At 42.0% G+C, this 24,433-nt stretch overlaps 1 protein-coding gene across 5 annotated transcripts in view; it reads right to left on the bottom strand.

Annotated features, from left to right (window-relative positions):
• Nucleotides 1-24,433, bottom strand: part of LOC115593785 (RNA-binding protein Musashi homolog 2) — a 263,938-nt gene that overhangs the window by 26,810 nt on the left and 212,695 nt on the right. For 3 of the 5 annotated variants that reach the window (XM_030437449.1, XM_030437448.1, XM_030437451.1), the window contains exon 11: nt 5,949-6,068. In XM_030437449.1, coding sequence (XP_030293309.1) covers nt 5,949-6,068 — 120 coding nt within the window. The remainder of the gene's footprint in view (nt 1-5,948; nt 6,069-24,433) is intronic. The other 2 variants (XM_030437450.1, XM_030437452.1) reach the window with 1 other exon arrangement.

Below are 24,433 nucleotides of genomic sequence, written 5' to 3'. Positions count from 1 at the left end.
ATAATTTTGCAGCAGGCAAACTAGTAAGAAATGTATATTGAGTTCCTCAATTTTATCTAAATGTAAATCTACCAAGTCTGCATGAGAAGCAGTTGCCAATTTTGCAAATGTAAAAATAAGCTGTAAGATTTTCTCTGGTAGCTCAATGACAACATATGTAGGATATATAGTATCTTAGCAAAGTTGGAAAAGATGGCTCCGAGTCCACATATTCAGTAACTTTTCCTGTAATGGTACACAATTCAGGCTGCATCGAGGGTGTAGTTTCCTGCAAGTGGCAGGCCACAGTGAGAAGTCCAAAATACACCTTGTCATCAGCGGCGGTCTGTCATAGAGGAGGAAGTCAGCATGCTGTCATTTTGTCTGTCGAGCGTTGGGAGTAGGGTGAAAGTGCCCTCTGTCAGGGACGGGAAATGTCTTCCTCGATCACACAACACTCACACTGTGCGTGTTGCTGACAAACAAGCCTCGCAGCCCCGCACAAAGACAACATCTATGAGCATCTATGCACAGAAAAACTGAAAACATGAATCTAAATAATACATAATTTTACTACGGATGTATCTAGGGTTGTTTAAGAAGTTGTTTTTTTTTACATTTAACTTCTGTGATTTTAAGTGCGAATTCAGGTGACAGCCCAGCTTCCCTGCATCCCTCCTGCTGGGTCAAACTAGTCCAAGTATATAATATGTGGTGCTCTATGGAAACTGTAGGTGGAGTCAAAGCACAAAGAATCCAGCCTTACATCATCCATAAGGTTTTTTCTTTTTTCTTTTTTTTACAACAAAGACCCTCATCCGTGCTAAAAATAGAGAATTTAACCATTGGAATGGCTATTTCTGAGTTGATTTCGGGCCGAGCTTGCTGCAAATTAAGTCGTAAGATAGGATGGAGATGCAGCGACGTCCCCAGACGATTCACGGAGAGGAAGGTCAGGCCTAAACAATCTGTGTCCAACCTGTGTTCGTGTCTGTGTCTGTATAGACAGAAGAGACCACTCAATGTCTTATTCCGTGTAGAAAGCTTTGCTTCATTTAAAAAATAAATCATCAATAAATCATCCTTGTCACAAAGCCACAAACCACAGAACAAAGGACCGCACTTGTTATATCATCGAGATGCACTGGTGACGCTTTTCTCTTGTGGACAAAAAAGGAACCAGCTGTTTGAGGCAACAACCCACAGTTTTTTTTTTTTCCCCCAGATTTGCTGTTATTGAGGTAATTTTCTTGATTTGCAGACAGATTCTGCCATTTAGCGAGGACGCATGGAGATTTCACTGAGTGATATGTCCTTAAAACTGCCTCATGGCTGTTTAAGTACTCTAAAACAGGCCCATGATGTCACTGTTTACCACTCTCACCCTCCCCCTTCCTCCCTTCCCCTCACCCCCCTGTTCATAGTCATTTGCTTGTCTCCCTTCCATTTGCAGCTGTCAGAATTAAACTGTACATAATGGTTGCCATCACGTCTCTTGCTTCCTGGCTGCTGCTAACCCCAAATCAACATTCTTGCTTCTTAGTGATGTTCATTGCAATTGTTGGGCAAATTGTTTGTTTTGAACATGCAAAATCAAATAGCCCGATGTGAAAGAAAGAGCATCTGATTGGCTTCCAGTGTTCCCTCTGTTGATTTGAATTACGTGCAAATGAGGACAGGTGGGGGGAATTTGTTTGTCTGTACGTGTTTGCAGATGTAGGTAGCCGTATGTGTTCGTGTGCGGGCGTGTGCATCTTCAGGCATCACCGCACATGACATTAAACAGCCATTGTCTACCGACTTTATATCAGCGAGTGACTGCACAAACCAGACAACATCTGAGTTACAATTAAAGCAGATTTTCCACCAACAAGCTCCGAATGGTAAGTCTGATTAGGAGAGACACATTTCCCCTAAAGCCTGCAGGCTGTGTGTTCAGTCAGGGGAGCTATTATTGACAGCTACTGAATGATCTACAGTTGTAAGGGTGGAAAAAGCAGGATGTCTAAATGAAGCCAACAAGTTAATCAATGCCGTGTGTAAGACTTGCATCCTGTTTTTGGAACAAATCTCTCGGCAGATATTTGCCTGTGTGTGTGTGAACGAGGCGTGTGCTGTAATTATGCTTTTGTGGAGTGTGTGTAATGTAAGTTGACATCCTCAGGTGTCTTACGCGCTAACGCAGAGGCACTGACTAATCTTTCTATTTGAATATTTTAACATTTGTATTAATCAAGTGTTTGGAACATACAGGTGCAGCGGCAGAATAATCTTTTGAGTGGGCGCAATGACAAACATGGCAAACGATAATTAGTAGAGGTGTCCAAGGTTCAAGGTCATACGTTATGGATAGAAAAGTACATGATATAGTGCAAACGAGAGGTAGAAAAGAAGAAAACGTGACTGGCTTTAGTATAAATTGGCTGACTGCTACCACTACTTGGGTCCAAAACCAAATCCACCACCGAGCAACTTGACATTTTCACCATAACGAGGTTAGTTCACCGCTGATGGTTATCATGTTATTTCAGATCAAACAACATGGAGAACAAATTTAATTATCTGGTAAAGAAGACAGAAGTGCAAATGTACTGCCTAGTTTCCAGGGATTTTTTTTTCACTTTTTTTTTCTTCATCTAATACTAATACCAAAATGTTTGTTGCAAGGGGGATTTCAAGGAAGAACTCGTTGAATCGCTGTGACCTACTTTTAGATTATTGCATACATTATCCTCCCAATGTCAAGAACCCTCAAAAGCTTCAAGTACAGATGTTGATTTAGGTTTTTGTTCAATAAACTTCCATGTAGGATTTTTCCCATCCGCAGAGTACAGTGGGCTACATTATAATGATTGATGAATAAATTATAATGTATCTTGGATCGTGCTTGGATCCAAAGAACCCGTCTTAAGAAGCCCCTTAAAAGACCAGGGACTCTTGTTTGGGAACAGTTGGTAATTGTTGTGGCTCAGGAGTATCTTTTGTGTTGTTTTAGGACTCCAAAAGGGATGTTGATCGATGTTCTTTAATGGGTCTCATGGTTGGACCCAAAAATTAAGGCAGATTATGCCTTTAGGAAACTTACAAATTACAAAGTAAAAGCTCCTTCACTGCTACGGTTTATATTACCTACATTTTAAAAGAAGATATTATCAAAGAAATTAATTATCCTTTCATATAAGTTATACCTAATTAAAAGGTGTCAGAGTTGTGTTTTACATAATGCTATAATGAGTTAAAAACTTGAAACAGGACTCCTTGATAGCGCTCGCATAGAGTTTTCTATGCTGATCACTTTGCCAGTTTGAATTTGCTTTTGCTGGCGGTGCAGATTCTTGGGGTCAGTTATGCATTGAGTCTCCAAGGAGTTATACTCAATACTTAAAACACATAAACTACTGTTTTTGCAGTGTTTTTTAAATCCAAGTTTGAGCAAAAAAAGTAGTAGAGGTGACACAACAGGATGAGCTGCAGGCTACAGACACAATCAGACACAGCTATGTGAACACAGCTGATGTCGGTTTCACTAAATATGTTCGCAGAGTTATTCCACCTGGTTGATAAACTAACTGCAATCTACAAAGGTTAAATATATGTGTGCATTTTTAAAAATGTCTCAATTCAATGCACAAACTGTGGTGCTGTAGCATATGTCAGGGGGCCAATTGGGATTAGCGTATTAGCAATAATAGTGAGATTATTAAAAGGCTCACTGTGCTAGCTGCCCATGTTACTGTGTACTGTTCGAACTACAACTTATAATATATATATATGATGTAGTAAATGAGCTTAAAGGTGACATGTACTTGTAAAGAGCACAGGTAAACTCTAATGCTGCTGCCAGCCGGAGGACTGTGTTGGACTGTTGTAGCGTCCAGCCTGACATCCACCCACAGCCTTTTCTCCACCATTCCTCGTCTGTTCTCCATCTTTCACTTGCTCATGCTTCATGTTACCTCCCATGGACATGTGAGTGCAAACTACCATTGCCTATGTGTGCGTTTTTTTTGTTGTTTTTTTGTAGCCTCCACTAGCAGGTGAAGCAGAGATTTGTTTTAGGTCTTTAACTCCCAAGCAGCTACTCAGGCCTGCATTGTTTTATTTTTGGGGGATAAAGTGCATTATATTTAAAACAAAATTAGTTTGAGTGAGCATATGTGTGTGTACGTGGAAATTAAAGTGTTTCCAAAAGGAGCACAGGCACATATATATGCTTTCTTATTTAATTTTGATATCTTTTAACATTTTTGCACAAGTGCCTAAAATATTTATATTAACTTGTAAATTGATCTTAGAAAAATATCGTTGTTTAACATAGAGTCATGGCTTTAGATGACAGCTGAGTTGAGTCAGTCTTCCCTGAACATGATCGCAACCAAATCTGAACACAAAGTGAGGGTACTCCTACGTGAAATTGCCTCTTTTTATCTTATTTGACTGCAGAGTGTTAATACTAGTGGTCTATTTGTGTATCTTATAGGGAACATTGGAGGGTGTTTTGCATTGAGAACCTTAAAAAGGGGATCTTGGAGCTGACTAGTTGTGATGCTGTGGCTTAGTGTGTGCTGCATCATTCACAGCCTGACATTCAGCCTCAGTCTGAAGTATCCTTCCAAACTTTTCTAACTTAAAAAACTCTTTGTGAGACTTAAAACACAGAGAGTGAAAAAAAAACAGCCTGCTGGGCTTGACGGGGCTCCTGTATGTGTTTTAAAAAATGTGGTCCAGTGTAAGTGGTATAGTGGGTGTCAAGGCTTCTTTTTGAAGCTCGTGGTTTGAGGGCGTTTGTTTGTAAATGAGACATTGAGCTGCAATTCAGAACTAGTTTGTCATTTTGAAACAGTGAATATTTGAACCCCCACATGTGTCAGCGCAGCATCATGTCTGTAAAGCTTAGTTAACTGTTGTGTATGGGCCTGTGAAGGTTTTTACAGATGTGGGGTATTTTGTAAAACTCATATTTGACCATGGCATAGTTGAATTGTAGATTTTGTGAAGGGAGCGACGAGTATATTCCATCTACTGTCTCAGGAGTTGTTTTGTTTACATGTTAGGTGAAGATTATTTTCTCTGCTGTGTTACGGGAGGTTAGTGATAATAACAAAAATGAGTTAACATTAGGTTAATCAACATACATGATTGAACGTTAACATTATGATTTTTTTATAGTAATTGGTAACACTTCATAATAACATTTTAAATAAATGGTAAAAGTTAATACAACTTTGATAGTTATTTCATTGTCAACAAAAAAATTAAATGCTTTATTAACTATTAATTAAACAATTGTTGCAACTGATGTTTATAATACTTTGTAAATGTTTAATACGTACTCTGTTCATCTATAAACACTATTTGGATGGTAAGTTGCAACTGTTGTTTAAAAACCTTTACAACTATAGAACAAATGGTTTAAAAATAATTTCATGTTGTACCATTTATCAATGATGGTTGTTATAAAGTGTTACCATGTAATTTTATGTGTTAAAATGTGCAGTGTGTTAATGCTGACTTAAGTTATTACTATATTAAGTCCTGTAGATTTGATGCAATACACACAAAAAGAAGAGTTCATAAAAATAGACTATAAAATAAAATTATACTCAGTTTAATAAAGTTGATGTACTTGATGATTTATATGCTGACTAAGTTGGATGCCTTTTTACTTATGTAGGCTAACTAACTTTTAATCTTACTGTTACTGTATAAGTTATTCACCCAACTCAAAATTTCACAAAAGTTTTTTTTAGAGTCAGATCAAAGTCACATTTTTTACAGTGTATAAGCACCATATATATATATAAATATAGAGTAAGAGATCTTGGATACAAGCTCTACTGTATGTGTGTATAATGCAGTCAGTCTAAACTGTGTGCATGTGGGCTCGGGGGACTACGTCTATGGGGAGAAGCAGAGCAGGAGAAGTTGGAGAGAGCAGCAGCCACACAGAACATGGACAGAGCGTTTACCTGGCCCTGTGCTCTGTGGGTACGCCAAGTAGCCGCCTCTTCCACGGGCCCCCCTACCTGAGCCACGCGCTGCTGCTACCGCCGCTGCCGCCACCGGTCCGTATGCTGTCGCTGGGAAGCCTGCAGGCACACACACACACGTACATACATCACTTCCTGCACATGGATGAGTACAGCGCAGAGCTACAGGAGGAATGTTGATACGAGCGCTGAGCTACGGGATAAAAATGGCTGTCAGAGTCGGGGGCTCGTGTCAGGGCGACATCTATCAGAGGACTATAACTGAACCCACTGTGATATAAAAAAAAAAAAACCCCCTGCAGATCCACTGATCCAGGAGCAGAAACAGAGAGATAGCCATGAGTGACTCGCTGAAACATCAGATTTAAATAAAAATGACACACTTGACCTTACAGGTATGAGGCGAATATCAGATTATATCAAAACCACTGAATAAAAACGGTTTGATTATACAATCCCAATGAAAACAGAATGCAAACATTTGCAAATTAACTGTTTTTACCAACGTGTTCCCCCGAGTTCATTCAGAAATATCCTTTACACAATCACGATACCATCAGCTGCTACCGACGAACCTGTTCACCTGTGGATTGATTCAAACAGGTGTTTTTTGGAGCATTTCACAACTTTCCCAGTCTTTTGTTGCTCTGGCCTCCACTTGTCTAAAGCATGTTGCTGGCACCAAATTCAGAATAAACACAAAAATCAATGAACTGGACAATAAATCATTCAATATATTGTCTAGGTGCATTTTAATTATTGTACGATTTCAGGCTTCATAAACAGTTAACGTACAACTGAGTTATCGCTATGATCTGAACTTTAAATTCACTGTGTCTGTCTGACCGCAAAGGTGCAAATTCTTATTCATCATAAAACTGTGAATAAACTGACTTTCGCAATTCACCAAGTCCCTGATTATATTAGTGAAAGCATTTGGCTCTGGGGGGTGTTTATGTCACATGCTTTGGATGAAAGATTACAGCCACTTCTGAGCTGCATAGACATGGGGCATAATAGCCCCGTACCTCTGGGGACTACCCCGGCATTTTGTTCAGGAGTGCTCCCAATTACTGCGACTTTCTATGGAATCAGAATCATCCACTGTAACGCAGGAGGCAAAGCATTAACGCAGGTTTCTGTATTTTTAGAGGGGGAGGCTACAAGTTATAGAGGAGAAAAACATTTCCCACAATCAGATGGAGACATCTGTTGGGATGATTTGTCATTCAGAAGAGACTTTAATCTGTTAGCTTATGTGATGACTGAACAAAGTCTCTCGTGCTTGTTTCTTCTTATGTAAACATTTAAAAGTACTCCAACGCAGAGGTTTTCTGAAGCTTTGAAAATATGTCTATGTAAGCATTCATGAAAAACCAAGCAAACTGTCAGTTTATGATACACTAATAAGAACCCTAATACCATGCAAATATAAATCCACGTCTTTAGGCTCTGATTATTCCAGCAAATATCGGCCTAATAATCAGTCTGTAATTAAGCCAAACGCAGTATCTGTGAATTGTAATTACATTGTTGGCCTTAATGAACACAGTAGCTAGAGGTGGCTGACAGAGGCTAGTCCATGCCCAGGGCCTGGGCTCCTCTCTCAGCACAGGAATGGCATGTCATTAGCGGTGATGAGATTCCTCACTCTGGGCTCAACACCGTCTATGCCTAATCAGCCTCCTAAAATTATCTCCACAGGAAATGCTTTCCTCACTAGCGAAAAGAAAAAAAGATCTCCAAATTCCCCTCAATTTCTTGATTTCTCTTTTTAGCTCGTAGTCTGTTTTGGTCACATCCTGGAGACTGTGGTTAAGACATTACAAAATGGCACAGGACACCTCAGAGGATTATTTTTTGAATGCTTGCCGAGGTGAGAGGAGCACTGGCGGGTGACCTATTTTCCGAGTCAGCCTTGTACTGCTATTCCACGAAGAGGGCCTCACACAAAAGACTGATGAGAGGTGGGGGGAGGAGGAGATGGGAGGAGGGGAGAGAGGGAGGTGAGAGGGCAGGGTCAGATGAGCCGCAGCCAAAGAGAAAAACACATAGCTTTTCATCAGGCGGCTGAAGAGGAAGTAATTCACAACTCTGTCGACACAATACGACCACGAATGTGCGCGTTGGGTGTCAGGTGCCGTCATGCTGCGACAGGCAGGCAGGTGAAGACGAAGAGAAAGAAAATGCCACTTTCCCCCCAAACTATCTAACAGCTCAGGATAGAATAAGGGACTCAGGCGGCATGGTGACAGGGGAGAAGGAATAGAAAGAAAAAAAAAGGAAAAGACGACGAAAAGGCGACTCAAATCAACCGCATTTATGCCGCTGCAGCCGCGCCACACCAGGAACTGATTCCAACAGCTTAAATGATATTCTCCGCCTCTTTTCACAAAAACACAAATCAACTCTGATACTATGCTAATGATGGCCATGCACCCCTGCATTTCCACTTAGAGTGTCCCCACGGCTGCTGCGCGGAACAGTGTTTCATACAGCACTCTCCACCTCTTTTCCCCTCCCTCTCTCCCTCTCTCTCTCTCTCTCTCTCCTTTCCTAAGTGCTGAATCTATCTTCCCCTCGCTGCCATTGTCATGACACCCCCAATAGACCCACTGGCTTGGAAGTTAGTTGCGGGCAAAGTTGTGGTGAGAGATTAACTTTGCAGGATTAGGTGGGTTAATTAATAGATGGCTGCTGCTCATTGTTTTGTGCTCACGCTGTAAGAAGCCACCCAAGAGAAGCGCTGCAGCATTAAATCAATTTCATGGCCCTTTTATTACTGAGGAGATAAAGCCAATATTTAGCTTTCAATTCTTCACAATTATTGGGCCCCTGCTTTGCCACTTGAGTGGCTGCGCTTGGCTGGGGACAAGGACACATCTGTTTATGAGCTGTGGAGGCCCGGGGGCCTTGGTGTCCGGACTCCGGGGAACTGTCCTCAGCTTTTCTCTCCTCGAGCCTGCAGCTCAGAAATTCAGCCTTCTCCAGGAGTGCACACAGAGAGGAGGAGAGATTAGACCTGAAGGAAGATGAGGACTGTCGAACGTTTCACCCCCTCTCCCAGCATTTCCTTAAAACAAACATTAACATTTCATATAATTATCTATATTCACACAAAGAACATTTGCAAATTTCTGCAGAAATGTTCAAATCAGAGATTATCTTGTGTAGTAACTCTCTACACACCCTACGAAAACCTTTAAAGGTCCTTTGATTTGGATTCAGACGGGCACATTGTGCATACAGAGCACATAAGGCTCAATTTTCATGACAGTGCATTGCACATTCCGGCTCCTTTATGCCTGTAAAGTGGCATTTTTCTTGGGTGCACACCGGTTCTTTTCTCCCTGCACCTGTATTTTGTGAGTCTCTGTGAACTTGACTGTGCTGAAGTAGGAGGAGAAACGCAGTAGGGGCAGTGTCAGAGTGATCAAACAGCGCAGTGCAATTTTTGTGTCAAGGTTTTCCCGAGATTTTTTTTTTTTTTGCTCGCACCGACTTCTTGCACGAACCAGGTCAAAAGCTTTGTTTTTTCTTCTCTTTGTTACAGAGCAGTCACTGGACTTCTCAGAAAAGTACACTGAGAGGAGGAGGTGATGTGATTGGTGATATGAATTCCAGCCCCCCATTTTGACCACTGGTGATGTATTCATCATAATGTCACCATGTTTTTAAGCTGCTCTGCGATAAAAAAAAAATGACAGATTGCTTTTGCCAGGTGGGCCACACATTGCCTGCATTTGTCGCAAATACTCATCAGAGGAAGTGTATTTAATTTAGCAGACGTTCAACGAAGCCTGGTCAGCTGATGAACAGTGACTCCTACAATTTGACTTTCATTCTTTGTAATTTTAACCCTAACACTTGTACAGCAAGAATTAAAAACTCACCACATCACGTTCTATTTTTCACCCCTCTGCAGATCTTTTTTGGCACACTGCCTCTTTAGCCACGGACTCACTTTCTGATCCTATTACTCAGAAAACGTCACAATGAAAAGTTGTTGCATTATGCATCAATAAGGTCCTATTTATGTCCTAGGAGGCTGAGAACAGCTTGACTGATGTTAATGTAATCTGTACTGTTCTTTGGCCCAAAACTGCCAGCAGCAGCCCCCCCCCCACCACCCGCCCTGTCATTGACAAAGGAGCTCCATCAGTCACAGAGCACTCCACTCATTTCTGCTATAAGAAGACTGTCAACTATCTAATGCACAGGAGGAGCCCGGGGACAGCTGAGGCTCTATGGAGGCCCTATGGGCGAAATAGCCTCTGCCCTATTTTAGTATCTCTCAGAAAGTGAAAACTAATAGGGCATAACAGAAGACCGAGACTTAACACAGCAACATTTCCCCAAACTAGCCGAAAAATTACAGTGGATGCACAGGACATTAAAAGACATGCTTGTTACATTTAGTATCGGAGTGCGGTTAACCAGGGTTAGCTTGGTGGCTAACAGAGTTTTCATGCTACGCTGGTTAACACAGTAGCTTGGGTTTGGAAAAGAGGCTTGTGAACAAGCCTTTGAGCCTGCAGCTAGTCGATTTTTGGGGGCAGACGGAAGGAGTGAGACAGATGAACAGAGCACAGAGCAGAGATGAGTGAGACAGATGAACAGAGACGGACAGCAGCCACATCAGTGGAGGAGGAAGACAAAGAGAAGAAAGGACACGGGGAATGAGAAACTGAGGGAGAAATAAGGCCAGGACATGAGTGTCTAATTTATTCTCATGGAAATATGTAATTTGTACGAGAAAATGTGTCTAGAAATTATTATATTAACACGACAGCCATACCTACAAGAAAGTGCTTCTACATCACTGAATTAATGTGAGTGTTTCTATGGCACTGTTACAGCGGAAGGCCGAAAAAATAGTATCAATACAGGATCACTGCAATGTTAAAAGAAAACTCTAGCACAATGTTTTTCATTCCTGAACATAAGGGCCTCTTGTCCTACATGTTTTAGATGTTTCCCTGCTTCAACTCACCAGATTCAAATGACCAGCTCGTCATCAAGCCTTGCTGAAACTCATTTGAATCTAACACAGTGCAGCTGTTTTAGAAATCTAAGAGTCTAATGCAGTTGTCACAATGAAAACAAGTTAGAAATATTCAATGAACCTTCCAGTTGATTACAAAAGCTAGACAGTTGTTGCTAAAAATGTAAATATTGCAAATAAACTACAAAAATAACAAAATGTTTCATTGTGTCTTGATCATTTAAAGCCCAATTTTTTCATCCAGTATAGGAATGGGAGGATATGAACATTTCGTGGCCAGATAATCAAGAAAACCTCCTTGAAATCATTATATGTCACTAAAACATACTGGAATTACTTTAACCGTACATTTATTAGCTTCGTTTTTTTTTTTGTTTTTTTTTAGTATTTCTTTTGGCCTTTATGTGGCTTTATTGAAAGTACAGGCTCAAGATATGACAGGAAACAGGATGAGAGAAAGAGGGAAGTGACATGCAGCAAAGGACCCCGGGTCGGGACTCGATCCCGGGGTCACTGCAGCAAGGACAAAGCCTCTGTACATGGGACGCCTGCTCTACCAACTGAGCTAAACGGCGCCCCTTGTTAGCTTTTTTTAAGACACTCGTGAAAGTATATGAAAAATAATCACAACAACAGAAATGTACCATGATCAACCTTTCCTGAGAGTTGTCATAGCGAACCCACTGATAAAATCTTACACCTTCCGAACCAATGCCTCAGTTTCATATTAGAACAGGGCTACTCTCATTGTAAACAGAAAAAATGAAAAGCAAACAGAATGTTTAAAAAGACACTTCTGTCTGTTCAAATGTAATATATAAAAATCCAAAGAGTTTTTCCTGAATTTGCAGATATGAATCTTCATTCATTCAGCATTGACAAATTATTAATGTAGGTTTACGAAACACAAGATATGAACGCACTGATGCTCAACACCTTTTGGCTTCTCCGTATCCACAGATACTGAGTCCTTTTACCCTCTGAGGCAAATATACAAGCTGAGGTAAAATAAGCAAACGCCTTCTATTTAATTGAGCAGTTCATATAATTTTGGATGAACCAACACAAAGATCGGAGCAAATCCAAAGACAAAAATTTGAGGAAGAAAAAACAGAAATCATACAGGAGACGCATGTTTTTTCCTGTCACTGTATGACAGTAAGAAGGACAAGCCAGCGGAAATAAGTCTGTTGATAAGTCACAGCGGAGGCAGTGAAGCACACTGCCGCCTCCTCACAGGAGGAGGGAGGCGCCCTGTCAAAAGATGGAAAACTGACTCCACTTCACATTTTGCCTCATCAATAACCTTTGATAAGATATAGAGAAACACATCGAGACAAATAAACAAAACAAAAGAGAAAAAAAAATATATCAAAGTTACAATAGAGACAGCCACCTCGCAAAAAAAAACATCTTTTCATCTCCAGACTGACAAGTGTCCCATTGTTGTCATCCTTCAGCACTACTTTGTTGTTGCTGAAAGCATCTCTGGGTTGTTGTTATCAAAGGCATAAATCACAGAGCTGGAGAGAGCCAGGTGGCTTTCATATGAACTGCTGCACACATGCTCATGTCTCACCTCTCCTCTGATCAGCGGAGACCTACAGTACACACAGAGGTTTCCCCCTCATGTAAAATACAGAGACGGCTGTCTGGGAATGAGCCAGATAGAGAGAGAGAGAGAGAGGGGGGAAAAAGCATTTACATGCACACCAATAATTCAATTATAACCAGACTAATGCAATACGCATATTATTGCAACTCTCATGTAAACACCTTAACCGGGTTATCTTACTCACATTAAGGTCCTAATCAGAGAAAGCATAACTTGATTAACAAAAGCTGGGTTGCTTGTCAATCATTCAAATTAATCTCGCCATGTGTACGTCTGCTTTCTCCCACTGTTTGGATTCTGTGCACGCGCCGCAAAAGGTCACACGGTGAGCGGGAATGCCGAGCGGTATGTTTGAAACACGACGCTGAGAGCAGAGATAACCAAAATTAAACAGTTTAGTGGCAGCTCGAGCGCTTACATGAGGATGCTCTAAATTCATCCGTGGCAGTGTGTTGTTGTTCCTTTGTTCTGTTAGAGAGAGACAGACAGCGTGCAGTGTGCATAGGCAAGACTGTGTAAGTGTTGCGTTTGAATATCAATAAAATATGTAAATATAAAATACAGCAGCATCCCCACTTATGCTACAAACTGTTCTGAGGAACTGTTCACAATGTTGAGAAATGGAAAAAAAAACCCAAAAACAATCGCAGCTGTCTTGATTTTGCGAGTGACTTTGTGACAGATGCCAAACATTTTTACTCACTGGGTACTCCGGCCAAAAAACTAATGTCACTAGCTGCGTAATCACAATCCACCATCTAAATTGCGATCGTTTCTCTCAATTTTGAAATATAGCCAGATTTTAAATGGCCTGTGAATTTCTCAATCTGCACCATTAAAACTCAATATTGCAATAAAGGTCCAGTGAGTGGAATTTAAGGGGACCTATTGGCGGATATGGAAAATTACATTCCTAAATAGGTTTTTTATTAGTGTATTATCACCTGAAATTAAGAATCATTGTGTTTTCGTATGATTCAGCTATGCCATGTTGCATCGCCATGTTTCTACAGTAGCCCAGAACAGACAAACCAACTCGTCATCTGCCGTGACGCGAGCTGTAACTCGTTTTGCATTAATCAAATCACGTTACCTAAAGTCACGTAAAGTTATATGAAATGCTAGTAGCCAATGAGGCTATGTAAGGTTTGGAAACAGAACTACGAGGATATAATATGACAGTCTCGACCGTTCCCCTGAATAATAGTTTGTGGACAAGACTGATCATGATCTAATGTCATTAGAATTCCCACCCCTGCCTGAAAATATCACTCTAACATGCCTCGTGTCATTAATGGCTATGTTCGCCATCATGCCAGTTGTCTAAGAAACATTTCTGGAGCTTCACAGCAAAACACACACACAAAAATCACAGAACCGATTTCCACGAAACTCGGACGGAGGATAAATCTTGGTCCAGAATAGACCCCTTCAACTTCTACTGCTAAGGTATTTTGACATTTCCGTTAATTTATCAGAGAATAATGCATGGATCAAAAATCAGGCGTATTTAGGCAGCTTCTATATACGAGTGAGTACAATTTTATGCAGATCCACATAAGGGTAGGGGCCTGTTGGGCCTTGGCGGAGGTATGCCCTTTCCTTACTGCCCTCTTAGTTTACATTTTAAAACAAATCCCCATCTCCTCTAGTTGTGCCAGAGAATACTGCAGCACTGTTTTGCTGTGAAACTCTACCTGACTTACAAACGACATGGGCGGAGAGTAGATAATGACTGAATTTTTCATTTTTGGGTGAAATGTTCCTTTAAAAGAATAAGAAGTACAGCAGCTTTGAAAAGAACTAATGTACAATACTGAGCCCAGCACAGATACCATATGATATGCCGGCATCGTGAGATCCTGCTGATGTTGGTTAGCATTACAGCTGCTCAACGTCAACTACTCAACTACATTTAGTGTTCACCGCAACATCCGACCACACGATGTTATGTATCTCTGACTTCTACGAGCCTCCCTCAGGGGTTATGTCGTAATACTGCTCGGAGTGCTTTAAATACAGTACGGGGGCCGACATATTGACTCCACAATACCAAGACCACTGACCTCTATGCAGCATGATAAGGATAGTCAATTTTCTGTTGCTCACTGATATGATCGTACATGACTTCACTGCTGTATGTGTGTGTGTGGTCGGGTGCGCATGTGTTTGTTTGTTTCTGTATGTGTGTGTTCGTTCCGTTGACTGAGCCGTGGCTTCTCTTTTTTATTTTTTTGCCAAATGGTTTCTGTATGTAATGAAACCATTTGGCACACTGATCCTTTGCCATTAAGACTTTGTGGCTTCTTATTGGGGAGAGAAAAAGTCAATTACAGAAGTGGAGTGAGCTCGGAGCTCAGCAAAGCCCGGCTTTATGGTGGTAATTGTGCACGTATCTGATACCTTTGAACAAAATGATGAGGCCAGGACGGAGATATATTTGGTAAAAATTAAACCGGGTAACCTTTCACAAGCACGCACGGAACTGAAATCCACCACGCTGGAGGAAAACTGCTCTGTCCTTTTACAAGACAGAATCATTTACTAAAATTAGTTTGACACACCATGTCATATCATCTCATCCACTTTAACTATATCATATCAAAGAGACTGGACAGAAAAATGGATGTAAATCTGCGTATTCTGAATTCAAATGCAACACAAACATACTTCTGCCTGCTGAGGAGAGCGGTGCGTCTTGTAAGGCCACAAGATGGTACACAATAAAAAAAAAAAAGGGAGAATTCTGTGGATTTCACGGGGAAGGTCAGAGGTGAGGTGACGATGAGCTACAGACTGAAGCTAGAACTGACTTGAGTGATTTGCTCAAGGACCCTTCAGCAGGGTGGGTTCTTGCTGATGAGGGGGCTTAACCCAGAGCCCTTCAGCTGAAGAGCAGTCTCCATATTCACTGTGCTGTCTGTCAAAACTGGGATAATGAATTGAAGATTGCCACAACATTTTTCTATATGACATTGGGGAATATAGCTATATAGGCGACTTCCGTAACAGTTTAGATCACCACACATATTTACCATTAACCATCGCTTATTTGCCTGCATGTCAGTAGCATATTGACTTTGTATTAGTCATCACGAAGCACTTAATATAAATTACAAGGTCATTAACTAAGAGTTATCCCTCATTATCCTTCTAGTAGGTTGACACTTAAAAACCCACACAGGCTTTACTGGTGAATTAGTTTTGGGGAGGACGTCACTTTCAAATGCTTTAGGGTTGGAAAGAGAGAAAGAGAGAGAGGTTTTTTGGCACATTAACACTTGTAGTTTTGTATTTTGTAGCATAAGAATTTACCATATTTATTGAGTTATTTATTAAGTGAACACAGTACTGCGATATGTGGTTAATAACATTTGTATATATTGCAATTGTTTTGACATATGACTGCAGTATGATTCATGATTAGTGAGAATGATTATTTCTGCATGACAACTTTCATTTTCCCTGAAAATTTCAACAGCTTGATATTGTTGACATGGACAGATTGTGTTTATTTCATCATTCTTTCCTTGATATTTTTGTTGATTCTACTATAGGTGAGTAGGCCATGTATTTAAATGGTTTTGTTGTTTGTCAGTTTAAAGTGTTTCTGTCATTAGTTGTTCTTGTTTTGACTTCCTGCCTGGTTCCACCTGCTGCGTTGGTACTTCCATGAGCAAATCACATTAAGTTCTTAATTATTATGCGGCAACTTCCTTATTTAATATCAATAATCAGTAATTAAAAGATTTTAAAGGGAAAACTGGGGCTTGTAATATGGCATTAATAAGTCTTCATAATGACCAATATTCTACTAATATCCGTGATAATCCGCAGCTATTTAATGGTTAATATGTGTTTCCGCTAACTCTAGTCTCTGAAACTCTGCACTCACATCACACTGCTGTACATTGTGTGTGTGTGACTATGTTGTTGCGATGTGGTGAAGTGAGCTCAGGAAAAAGCTCAGTGTCTTTTCCTTCAGTTCTCAGTGACAAGAGCACAGTTTCTTTGTAGCTGAAGTGCATGGCAGCATAGCATCAAAGAGGACAAACTAGGCTCTTTATTGAAGTGTAGCCGCACTTTCGACCTCTTCTTTGTGCTCCTTCCCATGCACTTCAGTAAAAAGGAAACAGCAGCTCGGCTGCCGAATTGATCTAAACACATTCTGCCTGCACACAAGCCTCAACATAACTCTCAGTCACTCAAACACATTCAGTAGTTGAAGAAGGAGGAATGGAGAGCGAAACAATGAGGCACGGGAAAGAAAAATGCATTTCAAAAAGAGAGGAGAAATCTGCCAGAATAGATAAGGCAAAAAACATTTAAATCCATTTGGTTCTGGAAACAGCAACATTGGTTTTGTGAAAGGGACGGTGTCTTGGTTCAAAACCCTAATATCCAAGGCAGTTCATGATGGTGACTTAAATAGAGAGAGACAGGCAGGGAGGACACAGATGTCTGACCTTGCAGTGGTGCTTATGTAATGGTCTGCTTCAGTGCATTTAACTGCAGTGCTCCTTTCCAACCTGGGATCAGCAAAGGCAACATGTCTCTGCAGTCCAATCTCCTCTGACATCACTTCTGACACTCGGAGAGTATAAAAAGGTCCTGTGAGCTCCGAGTGAATCAGTTGTTATGGCCCTGCCTGTGTGGTCCCCATAGAGCCAATCATACTAATTAAACTAGACTACTTAAGCCTCCTCTCATTAGTGTCCAAGTAAACAGCCTTAATATTTTATGCATTTTAATGTCCATCTCCCAGTTCTGAGGGTGACAGTGGAGGGGACAGATGAATGATGAAGGGGGGTAATTTCAGGTCTTCTCAAATGAAAGTGAGTGCATTAAGTGTCATTTCACCATTCAAGTTAAATATGTGTTTGTGGATTTGCACTAATCAGTTTAAACTTGCTTTAGCAGGAGTAACTGATTAAGAATGAAAATAAAATATGATAATGATAATAATAATAATAATGATAAGAGAAAGCAGCTTTGCTGACACCATCTCACAAACATGATTTTATAGCCACGTTAAAGCACTTGCAGACTCTATAAAATTTGAGCCAGCTCCGAGGACTTCAGTTACACAATCTACCGCTGCTCCAGATACCAGGGGCAAGTAGGGTAAAATGTGGCATGACCCAAAAATAGCACTGCAACACTGGCTTCCACTTGATTACTGGCGCTGTACGCAATGTTTCCACATAGAGTGGAGATAGGCAGAGGGCTGTGTGTTAAGATTATGAATATATGCATGTATGTTTATATATGTATGCATGTGTGTGCATGCACTAGGGAAAGAGTGGAAGAGAGTAACTGGAGGGCTATTAGCACAGTCAGCAGGAGGGAGGTATGGAAGGACAGAGGGAGAGGAGGGGGCAGCTGTGAAGAGACCTAGCAAGTACCCAAGTTGCTGGGCCTGGAGCTCTCGAACAGTGGGTGGCATCAAAACAACAGGCAGTAGACACAGAGCATGGTCTCACAGGCACACACATATTGTACTCCTCTGCCCGCCTCCATGTCTGTGCTGCTGTTCTGTTCTCCTGCTGGTCTCCAGCAGCGTCCAAAGGTGGCAGCCATGTATGAGGCTGGGGCAGCTAAAGTTTCATTTCTAGACCAGCGGCTCAACAGCCGAGACGTAATGAGCTTTAGTGTTGCCACTCTGCCTCTTACAGCAGCTCATCTTCCCCACCACAGGAACCTAGACTGTGGGTCTCCATGGCAGACTGTTTGCCTGCTTCAGTGTGTGAGGATGTGTCTGCTGTCCTAGGGTGAGTTAAGACCCGGGCAAATGAGGTGAGCCATCTCTTCCACCTTCAGGAAATAGCCAGCCTTTCAGCGTTGCCTCTGTCAGACTGCAGTAGCTGGTTTTGCAGAGACAGGTGTTCACATACACCCGTGGAGGCACACGTGCATGTGCAAGTGACCTGACTTGTGTGCATGTGAGCATGCAGACAGACCAGTACACATCACGTCTGCACAGAAACAATAAAATATGTAAATGTAGGTGGAGTGCTGCTATACCTGTTGAATCCATCCAGTTTCTCGACTCAGTGTCCAGGGAAACACATACTGCACATTGGTACCCTATAGTGTCTTCCTCTGACAGTAAGGCACATGTACAGCAAACAGATTTGAGGGCTGTTAATAGAGACGTCTAGCCCTCTGACTGCACACACAGAAGTAGATAGGGCGTGACATACAGTTCTGTCCACTGACGTCAGAGCAGCACACTCACTACTTTGACAGTCATGGCCTGAAGAGCTCAAAGAGTCTGGATGTGCGATGGTGTTCCTATGTGTGTGAGTGTGTGTTTGTTTGCGTGTGTGTGTTAGAGAGAGAGAGTGTGCAGTCAGCATTGCTGTGGAGACAGTGAGTCAGAGAGGCAGACAGGAAAGGAGAGCGAGGCCCCTGGTAAAGTCCCTCCACCTCCTTTGCCTTCAAACACAGCCTTGAAGACTCTTTGATTGTGTCAGTTTTATGTGTCTGTGTGTGTGTGTCCAAGGGTGTGAGAGAGAGATGCGTTGTGCATGGCCGTTCAAGTGTGTGAGGTCACGACGCTCCTCGTCAGGCTCTATTTTAAGGCCTGCGACTCATGGAGTGCCCCGGCCTCCACAGACCCATTGGGCTAATGATCAGCCTTGGCAATTAAAGCCAATCTGTGAGTCAGTGTGGCATCAGGAGGGCCATCTGCTTCCAGCCCTGTAGCACTCACTCTGGCCTGTGGGACCACTTGCTGGGGTCACAGCTCACCCAGCTTGTAGAGAGATGGTCACAGGATCTAAGGAACAATCTGCTGTGTAACTCCAGTTGAATAGAAACCTGTTCTACTGATAGCACCGCTGTGTGCGCCGCCGTCCCTTCTCATGGGTGCAGTAAAAACACAAACAGTGGGATCTGTCTTATGGAGGACAATGTTGCATGCACCCATGACACAGGTAAGCTCCTCATCAGCCTCAGGCCAGTGATTTTTTCCACCTGTTCCAGCACTGTAGCCAAGATGTGCGGTACTTATTGTGCTGAAAGGGGAAATATAAGATGTCTGGATGCTTAAGAGAGCTTCCGGTCTGCTGGTAATGACTGCGCATGGTGTCCCAAACTGCATCATCATCCAAACAGGAACTAATGAACTATAGCCAGCAAGTTTGAGAAGGTATATTATACACTTCTAATTAAGCAAATTTTACACCAAAATTAGCATGTACATGCAGGTATCTTAAACGTAGGTAAACTCTAATCTTGTCTTTTACCTTTTTAAAACTTTATAACAACCTCTCCTACAATGAAACACTGACTGCTCAATGTTTGAGCGCTGCTACCAAGGTGATGGATGGAATTTGTGGCAAAAAGCTTTACGTGTCCACCCACGTGTCATGTTTCCATCACTGCCAATACATGATGGTTTGTTACACAGGGCCATCTGGGAAGGTGCCACTAGTAACTGTTTGTAAAAGGGCGAGCACTTTCGAAAAATACTTTGCAGGTAATCGGACGAACCATCTATCACTGTCGATCACTGGTTAACTTCAACCAGATGAGATTGACAGTCGGCGATCGCTACCACCAGTGAAGCCAATTGGTAAATCAAACTCTTGCCGGAACCAGTCGCAAGAGTTTGATTTACATCTTTTTCATCGAGAAAAGCACTTCAGTTTGCTCTTTTTTCATGGAAATATAATCTCCAGTTCTGATATCACTGAGGGTAAAGTAGCATCTGTGCTGACCTGCTGAGGAGCTGTGATTCTTGAGTTGCTTCTCTCGCTGTCCGTAGCTCCTCATACACTACTGATTGGAAGAATCACTGTGTGTTTGGCAACAGGTGCACAGCTTAAAGCCTGGCAGGATGGATTAATTAAAACACATGATCACCTGAGCTTGTGAATCCAGCTGCCTGCAAGGTAAATAAATACCGGCGACTTGACTACATTCTTTTCATTCACCCAGGAATGAATGGTACGCTTTCCCGCTGAAGACTAAAGTCAGATGTAAATGGATTTTCCATCCAGTGTTAAAAGAGGTATGAGGGAACACTGATACAATGGTGTCTTCCATACGCCAATGAATGGAGCAGAGTTCTTGAAGTCAGACTCTTGCTAGATGTAAAACACCTTTAGTTGGTCTTTGATTCTGACATTGCGATGAACTGAAAAGACTTTAAAGCCTGAGGGCCTTTACTATGCAAAGGAGCTACTGGAAGAGTTCACTCTTTACACCATGTTAACATATGAAAACGCTTGTTCTTTCTCATGTTCACTTGCTATCTGCAAAACTTTGTTCTGTAAAACTGGTCAAATCACATCACAGCCACCTTAACCATCTCGTCCTTGACCTCCAACATTGCACAGGCTGCCTGTGCTTCAGAAGTTCATTGCTCTATCAAATCCATGTCAACACCTTTTTCGTCTCCACACAGCAGACAGTTGCTAAACTCTGGAAGGCTAACTGGAGTTTCAGGCCAATGCCCTGCTGTGACCTTTGGTGCATTTATCATATGCTTGGTTGGCTCTGCCCCAGTTTATAGGGGCATGCAGCCCTCCAGGAGCAGCCACCATCATACCAATTGCACAGGTCAGCAGCTCTCTTCTCCTATATGCCACTCGCTGAGAAGACAGCTGCTTCCTGTACCTTTAAATTCTTCTCCTACGGGGAAAGCGGGGTTGAAAGGTCAGCAGCCCTCTTTCCACTGTTACATAGTGCAAGATGCATCTTCTATAGGTGAAACCCCAACGCACACAACATCTGTTGCTCTGTGGCCTATATGTGAGGCAGAAAATCTGTGCTGTACCACAACTTGGTGCTGGAGTAGCATGGATCAGTCAATCCACAAATACATTTCTACTGGTTAATAATATTCCAATATATTAATGTGTTTATGTTAGTGTTTCTTTTTGGTAGATTATCCAGTTTCCCTAACAACTGACCTGGAGCTTTTTCAAAGACCAAAGGGGTCGGCCAAAATGGCAGCCAAAACCCTTATCCTCAGGACTGGGTGTCTGGTTGCCACCCAAACCACCCTGCAGCTTTTCATATTTACTAGCAAGAGAAGCTGTGGAATTCAAAATCACCTGCTAGGCTGAAATCCTGTTTACATCCACACGGAAAGTGCAATCTACTCCATGCTGATTTAAAGCCTTTGGAATGTCATTTTCTGTCACTTAAAAATGACGGAGTGTGCTGTTGTGTCTCAGGCACGGTTGGTTGGTGAAGTTGGAGTTGAGGAGGGACAGAGGCTACCGGGCTACAATCCCACGCATTATGTCTACCGGGGAAACAGATCTGACATAAAAAGGAGATGGAAAAACGATCCACCAACTAAAACAACCCGATCCGAACACCTATCCAGCCTGGATAGTTTATCTCTTTAATGTTAAGGTAACTGGTAACCCAAAATCACCCACCCCTTTGTCCTCATTGCACCCTTGCAACACTTACCACTGCCCTCTCCCCTCCTTAATCATCCTTTGCCTCTATTCTTTTACCACTTAAGAGGCTGACTCACTGGACCTGAATTGCTGTTTGTCTGTCATGACATCTGGAGTAGCTGGATGACTGAGTGTTATGTCTTCCTCTCACTCAGTCTGCGTCTCTCCCCTGATGGGACCCCACTAACATCTTCATCCCTGGTTTTTCAGTGTAGCATAATGACCTCCTAGTAGCAGCCCTAATGGAGCCATAATGGTCATTTATGCCAGGGGAGGCTCTAAGGGCATGGCTGTGGAGGCAGCGCGTTGCACAGGAAGACGGGAGAGCGGAGAGAAGCTCCTGGTAAAGTCCCTCCACCTCTGCCTTTATCCCTTGATATGCAGCTACTGAATCTCAGTCTTTGTATGAAGACAGCTCATCCGTGTGTGTGTGTGTGGGGGGCATGTAACTGTGCATTAATGCATGTTTAATGTGTTTAGGAACTGATACAAGACTTGTAGAACAATAGAAAGTACAATATGAGGAGTATAAGAGCTACTGCTTTTAATGTTCACTTCTACATCTTCTTCACATGCATTATGCACTTATGAAACTACATTCCCTTTTTTAATTGCACACAAACAAGCTTCCTATTCATGCACACACCACACACATAATTGAGTACGCTACCATTCTTAAACCTGCTTATATATTTGCCGACACCGCTGGCAGAAGCTACACTGCACATAAAACTACAGCGAACAAGCGTAACCTCCACTTATTGCTTAAAAAACGTATTCTTTTCCAGCCATTTGCATTTTAATACTCGCAGTAAACACATGGACCTTCCACCGTGTGAAGTCTTAGCCTGGGGTGAAAAAAGGCAACACTCAGACGTACTGTAAGGCCGTGATCAAATAAGATACTCTTTTGAATGTGGCGTTCGACGCCTTAATCACGCGAGGTTCTCCAAACGAGACACCTCATGCTTTAAACGCGGCACATCTCGCGACGATCCCCAGGGCGCTGCGAGTTGAATAATACAATAGCACATTCATCAGCTAGCTAATGCTAATTAGACTGTCACACAGAAACGAGAATAATGTACAGTAATGTTCCGTATGCCTTGTCAGCTCCGGCTCGCTCCGTTTCTGGCGAGAAACCACATCTGCTTTTTGAGTGCAAGTGCGGAAAGATACAGCATCTTATCTAAACTATTAGTATCTGTGTTTAAATACATGAAGAAAAACAATGATTATCCTACTGTGGGTTTGATCTTCTCAGATAATCATAATTACTCAGATGGGATGACAAAAACAGACATGACATGAATTTATGGTGAGCGAGAACTGGCTGTAGCAACACTTCAGGTGGTAAGAACTGTGGCTAAGTACTTGAAATGTAAGCAAGAAATATACCAGATGCAGTAAAGGTCAGTCAGCTGACAACAGGAGAGATATTTCTTCTACCGCAGCAGAAGGCGAGGCTCCTAATTTCAACAAAACTTGAGAATTTCCCCTCTTTTGAAGCTGCCTGAGAAATCAGTGCCGTCCAGCCACTTTTAACTGCTGTATCTAGGGAATAGTGCACGCTTTAATGTCTGACAGACTCACAGCGAGGCACTTTTGTTCCTCGTTTTAATTCAAAGCTACTTTCAGTTTTAGTTTGCCCCTCTCTAGCCTGATAAATGTATGCTCTGAAGTCGGATTATTTAAGTCAAGTTCTGTAATGCTGTTGTACGCTGTGTTTTCCTACTTTGATTCTTGCCCTGACTGCCATCCAGGATGAGACGTGTACAACTTTGTGAAAAGTGAATGTTACTTTCAACATTTCTTTGGGCAAATGCACACATCTGTCAAGAGCAGTCGCAATATATGAACATCTCACTGTCGTTGTACAGGTTTTTATATACCTTTCTGAAAAGGAACATCACACCACTCACTGCTTGATTTATTTGTGGCTATATTCTTGACTGAATGATGCAACTGTCAATTCAAATTAGTCAAACATCATATTAACAACAAGCCCTCACTAAGATGCACAATGATCCTACAACTGTACATTCACAGGCAGCTGTGTGTGGGTTCAAAAGCTGCAAATAAACCGAGGCTGCATGACTGACATGCCGACTACCCACCTCAGCTCAGTCTAAGTGATACTGAAACCTACATTTACAGATATGAACCACCCTAACATCACTCTAAAGCTATCTGACAGTTCTTTACAGGATACCTGCCAATTTTGTCACCGTAAAAGAAAAGCATATTTATTACTGCATCCAGCTGATGATGGTGACAGTGCATCAGCTGTTTAAGAGCTGGTTCACCCAAACTGCGAAAAAAGATTGTGTCTCTCTTAAAAAGGTCCAGCGTGTAGGATTTAGGGGGATCTTCTGACAGACATGGAATAAAATATCCTAATTCTCTATTATGTTTTCAGTGT

This window comes from Sparus aurata, chromosome 13 (assembly GCF_900880675.1).
Source record: "Sparus aurata chromosome 13, fSpaAur1.1, whole genome shotgun sequence".
Classification (NCBI taxonomy): Eukaryota; Metazoa; Chordata; class Actinopteri; order Spariformes; family Sparidae; genus Sparus; species Sparus aurata.
This window is presented reverse-complemented; position numbering and strand designations above follow the sequence as displayed.